This window comes from Gigantopelta aegis, chromosome 14 (genome assembly GCF_016097555.1).
Source record: "Gigantopelta aegis isolate Gae_Host chromosome 14, Gae_host_genome, whole genome shotgun sequence".
NCBI lineage: Eukaryota > Metazoa > Mollusca > Gastropoda > Neomphalida > Peltospiridae > Gigantopelta > Gigantopelta aegis.
The window spans coordinates 15,417,467-15,423,396 of record NC_054712.1 but is presented as its reverse complement, the minus strand read 5'-3'; the positions used below and the strand labels follow the sequence as shown (position 1 = coordinate 15,423,396).

The 5,930-nt window shown below is 41.0% G+C and overlaps 1 protein-coding gene across 1 annotated transcript; it reads left to right on the top strand.

The window, feature by feature from the left end:
- Window positions 1-520: 520 nt before the first annotated feature.
- Window positions 521-5,673, top strand: LOC121388560. The gene is made up of 3 exons (XM_041519942.1): window positions 521-871; window positions 1,105-2,728; window positions 4,836-5,673. Exons 2-3 carry the CDS (start codon window positions 1,122-1,124, stop codon window positions 4,864-4,866), a joined length of 1,638 nt encoding a protein of 545 aa, XP_041375876.1. The 5' UTR covers window positions 521-871; window positions 1,105-1,121; the 3' UTR covers window positions 4,867-5,673.
- Window positions 5,674-5,930: the final 257 nt, after the last annotated feature.

The following is a 5,930-nucleotide window of genomic DNA, read 5'->3' as shown; positions in this document are numbered from 1 at the left end:
ACTGCCCTGTATGTGGGATGGTGCATATAAATATATCTTGCTGTTAATCGAAAAGAGTAGCCCATGAAGTCCTCTCTCAATATCTGTGCTGTTCTTAACCATATGTCTGACGCAATATAACCGTAAATAAAATGTGTTGAGTGCGTCGTTAAATAAAACATTTCTTTCTTTCTTTTCTTTCTTTCGTGGAACGGGACCCAGAACTATGTAATCAACACAGGTAATAATCACGTAAATCTCGGTACATGACAGACTCCAAGGGATGTTTCCATGAAACGTGACTAAATCGAAGGCGCGTGAATATTGATTGCTCAGTATACTTCACACCACGCTCTGTCTTGAAAAGAAAGGGTGTCTTGAGAAGAAAGGCTGTCTTTTTAATCTTAGTCTGCTTTCTACACTGAAAGGTCAAGTCAACCAATGGCAATGTTATGCCAATATCTTCAGCCCCCCATACACACCAAACAAAGAAGAGACATATAACCTTTTTTTTGAAAACAGCCGATAGACAACTGTGTTTAGTACCACAGTGATTATACACATTCACCTAATACGTGTAAGTCTTGTCGTGTTTTTGTTCTCCGACCTGTAGATATTAGTGAACGGCCGCGTGACAAAAACTACTTTGTTCAGATTGTACAATACTTGCAAGCTTTATGGCATGAAAATGTATTCCTGTTATTAAATATCGTGTGAGCGTCTTGGACGCCATTGCTTACAATGTTTATTGGCTATGTTGTGCGTAACCCACTCGGATTGTTAGAGTTTTAACACTTCCATTCTACCTCGAGATTGCTTCGAGGATGTTGTGGACTTGCGCAGTTTGATACATTTCGCAATGGAGAAAAGGAAAATAGAACCTTTGACATTGGTATGCTATAATAGTACTTTGTTATCTTGTAAATTGTATGTAGTTTCATTAACCGATATTGGATTTTATTATAAAGGCGTAATAAAATAATTGATTGTTGGACCGTCAATGTTCAAAACGTATCGTTATGTACGCTTACGGTCTTATTAGGTTGGGGTGAATTCACATAATAAAACATATTGATATCACAGTTCGTATCGAATCTAAAATAATATGCGCGATTATATTTTCAGAAAGCTAGCTTCGCACCATGAGTGCTAGACAGAGCTTACCATCTGCACCACCACCGAACAGAAAGCCGATAGCGAACCGAAACCCGGCCCCTCCAACAGCAACGATCAGCCCAGGACCCAGCGAACCGCTGGAAGTGGCCGAGAATATTAAACGACAAACCCCTCAGCCAGGTGTGAAGAAAACTCATCAGGAACCACACACTCCGTCGAAATATGCCCCAGATCAAGGCATGCCCGTGAGGACCGCTCATAAATACGTTACCATAACTCCGAGAAACGCTTACGAGGAACACGACCGCATTGAAACGCCACACACTTTGCTGAACCCGCTAAGTGACGTCCCTGTTCAAGGATCGGCGGTCAGTAAGGAAACGAGAACAATCAAAGACGAGATTGTCTTGGCTGGAGGGGAGGGACGGACTTTCCCGAGTTACAACAAACGGCGAAATATGCCGTTTCCCTACTCGTCGAGGACAGATCCCTTGTGTCATTGTCATCATGACAACCGGAAGTTGGCAAATGGGTGGAGCACCGTTACGGCTAACGGGTCGATGGATGCTCACAAATATGACAAGAGTGGGTCAGACGAATATTCCAGATTTGAGACATTTATGTGGCTGAATCGCCATAACAAAGTGCCTGGGTGGAACCACGCCGTGGCGGAGAGGGACAGGTATTACGTGGAGACGCCGTGGAGTGACAGACGTTACCCGGGACAGGAGCCGCATTTGTCCGACACGGACATATGGACGCACAGAAACTTCGGCAAAGATCGGGACTGGCTGGACACGCCTTATTACGACGGGCGATACTATGTGTACGATCGACGATACCTCGACTATGAGGTAGGCCCTGAAACGCGCGAGGGATTCAAACGATACTATAAATCGTATCAGTCAGACCCGGGGGCGGTGAATACTGCCCGCTGGCTCAGGCGACACTATGAGACGGCTCCAGATTACACGGATTACGAGATGTGGAAAGCCGGACAGAGAGCTCGGAGAAGAAACCTTGCCAAGATACAGAAGGAACGTCAGCGACACTGGGCACGACGCCGTGGTAACGTGTTCCGTGCACCGTCTCCCTACGACGAGCGAGACGACCTCGACACCGTCATCCAGCCACGGGTACACGTGATGCCGCACGAGGAGTACAGAGAACCGAGAAGGTCGGACAGTATGGTCACAGTAGATGGGTCTGCGGTGCTCAAACCGAGGAGGAAACTGCTCAAAGACGAATGGGAGTTGGAGCTGCATAGGATGAGGCACAAGAAGGAAGCTAAGCGGTACAGGAAAAACGCTAAGCTGTACAGGGAGAAGGAGCTGGTGCCCGAATGGATCGACGCCATCGGAACCCCTCCTTTTCGAGACTTCGAGCACAAGTCCAAGTTAGTCACGGAACACAAGTACGAGCCGAACGAACCTCTGTACGAGCAGCAGACGTATTCCCGCGAGTCCGAGGTATCGTCTGTTCCACACCCAGCGCAGACGCCAAGAGTTCTGTCGAGGGTGGGGGAATACAACACATATGTGGGGAACTACGATACGTTCCATAAATTCGACCACTACTACAATCGAAGGAAGGACGGGGCACCTCTCAACAAATATGGTCAGAATTATAAAAGGTAAATTAATTATCAAATTTTAAGAAATGTATTCCAATAAGGACACGACTATGTCTAAGAAAGTGTTTTAGTATATATTAAAAGCATTCGCTATTGATAAGGAAATAATGGACTATAAAGAAAATATAATATCTGCCTACAATTTTTGACCATTCGGTTCGGGTATTAAAAGGTGTATTAAAACATAAGTATGCCATGTTATATTATATCTTGGAGTGTCCTATCACGTATTTTAACGTATTCGTAGAAAATATACATCACTTCCCAAATCCCTGTACATATTTCTTTCTTTCTTTTTTTTTTCTTCTTTTTTTTGTTGTTTGTTTTGGGGTTTTTTTTTTGCATTCTTTGATTTGCCTACAGTTTAAAAACAATGGTATGGATTAAACCTTTAGGGCTCGAAAAAACGGGATTCGGGGGCTTTTACATGGTTAGTTATAGTGTTTTGTTTAAACTGTTGAAAAGTTTTTTGTTTAACGACACCACTAGAGCACATTGATCATAGTCATCGGCTATTGGATGTCTAAACATTTGGTAATTTTGACATATAGTCTTAGATAGGAAACCTGTTACATTTTTCAATTAGTAGCAAGGGATATTTTATATGCACCAGGATAGCATATACATTGGGGTAGTTCTCGTTCCAGCCAATGCACCGCGACTGGTATACCAAAGACATTGGCTTGAACGAGAAATAGCTCAATGGGCCACCGACTGGGATCGATCCTAGACAGACCGTGTATCAGGCGAGCGCTTTACCACTGGTCTACGTCCCGAACTTGTTTAAATTGTTGCTGTTTGATAGCACTTATATTAAAATATAATAATGGCATCACGTCGACATTTAATACATAAACATGCCCTGTGCTTATTTATACCAGCAAATCCAATATAATAGAGGTTATTAGTAACGTGTGGCTGAAGCTTGCCACGTGCAACGATATATAAAGTTTAAAGTTTGTTTTGTTTAACGACACCACTAGAGCACATTGATTTATTAATCATCGGCTATTGCATGTCAAACATTTGGTAATTTTGACAGTCTTAGAGTTTTTGTGAGTGTTTTAACGACACCACTAGAGCACAATGATTTTTTTAATCATCGGCTATTGGATGTCAAACATTTGGTAATTCTGACTACAGAGGAAACCCGCTACATATTTCCTGACGCAGCAAGGGATCTTTTATATGCAGCGCGTTACATCGCTCATTAATATTAACTAGGTGACAATGTTTTCCGGAAACTAAAAGTACCGGTATCCTTTTTATGCACCACAGATTAAACTAACATGATTACTCTTTGCCTGTACTACCTGTCATTTGTTAACAATCAGCAAGAACAAAGAAACCTTTAGATGCGTGAGTTTTCAACACTTGTGTAAACGGAAAATGCATAAAATTTGCTATCATAATATGGTTGCTTTTACGGAGTCGAAATGCACTAAAAACTATCAATGGGACTGACTTTACTGGTCGTAATCCGCAATAGCGGGTGGTGTTAATACCTGGGTAGGTTTACCTATAAAATAATAAGGAATTATTCCTATCTTTAAAAATGTGGTCTTAATTTCGGAGTGGTTTTAAAATCGGGGTGGTCGTTAGGTGGAGTTTCACTGTATATATGTGTTAGTACGTACGAAATTATTGGCAGGTCAGTGTTACTGGCAGAAATAAATTTTGGTGTATGGTGCTATGGAATTGAATGCAACCACAATCAACGGGGTATGAGGGGCGGGGCTTGTTTAGAAAGAAAATGGTTTAGAGTTAGGGTTAAGAAAATCATACATTAATGATAAGATTAATTAATTTTCTCAAAAGGTTAACTTTAAAAAAAAACAAATCTGGGTATGGCACCATACCCGTTTTACCCTCTAGCAGAAACCCTGCAGGTAAAATCCAGTTTGAGCTCCTACAAATATTAGGATGACTAGAAACATACTAGATATAGAGACATTGATATTTTAAACAAGAAAATATATTTAGTGTATAAGTTCAGTCGTTATAAAAACTGTTAGTTGGAAACGTGCCACAATGGCAGCAAATCTGGACAGTCTCTTCAAGGATTAGTTTGTATAATTCCTAATTATTTTGTTTATATTTATTGCAGTCGGAACATGGGGCTCTGGCACTGGAACTGATGGCGAAACCACTCGATTTGTCGTCTGCTTGTTTGTCCAGACTTCTACTGCACGAGGCAGGCCATCATTTCTTGGAAATGGCGACAGTATTAAAAACAACAGAGAAACTAGGTGTCATGTCCGTTGATATAAGATGAACGGTTGTTAGAGAACATGACCACCACCCCATCTCACTCCCACCCCAACCGTGTCATGTGGGCTTCCCGAGGCGCACACATACCTTTCATTGGTGTTAAGAACAACAACTAGTTTTATAACTTAAAACATGTACAACTAGTAATGGAACAGACGTCACGGCCATTTCGTGCGTCTTTATTTGTTGATTGTGCACAGCAGTACCCAGGGTGTCGAGAAGTTCAGTACAGTCTGCACAGTTGTTGGATAACTCGTGTCCACCTAGCCATTGAGACAATGTTTTGTGATGATTTCCTACATATGTACATATGATAAAAATTAACTGTCACTTTCAGTTTGACATAACCTACTGTATAGTCTACATACACACATGCACACACACACACACACACACACACACACACACACACACGTACGTACGCACGCACACAAATTATACTGACCGGTTACGACGATTACTATTGTTATTTTTATATATATGAAATATATCAAATTCATATTATCACGTAGAATAAACGAACGAACTGATGAATCAGGAATTGAATGCATACCCAATTGAATGAATGAATGAACGAATGAACAAAAGAGCGAACAAGCTTAAAATGTGATAGTTTGTTCCTTTACTTGTTTCACTATTTTGTTCAGCTGTAGACAATAAAATCTGATATAGTACTTATTGTTGTTTCGTAAATATAATTTACAGTTTCAATATATACTGTTCAAAATAAGTAGGGGATATTTCATTTTATATATGAATAATTATTGAACGAAACAAGATTTTTAAAAACCCACCTCAAACGAGCATTATGTGTTGGATGTTTCCAACTCTGTGCAACTGAAAAACAAACCCTTGTTGAGAATGATAAGTACGTGATGAGCAAGGGCCGGGTGATAAACATGGGGTGTCCACCCGAATAAAACTCTTGGAT

Excerpts from the sequence above, each read along its gene's own strand:
- LOC121388560 (XM_041519942.1), top strand. The coding sequence starts at position 1,122 with ATGAGTGCTAGACAGAGCTTACCATCTGCACCACCACCGAACAGAAAG. Across the intron at positions 2,729-4,835 it reads TATGGTCAGAATTATAAAAG|TCGGAACATGGGGCTCTGGC; the intron begins GTAAATTAATTA and ends TATTTATTGCAG.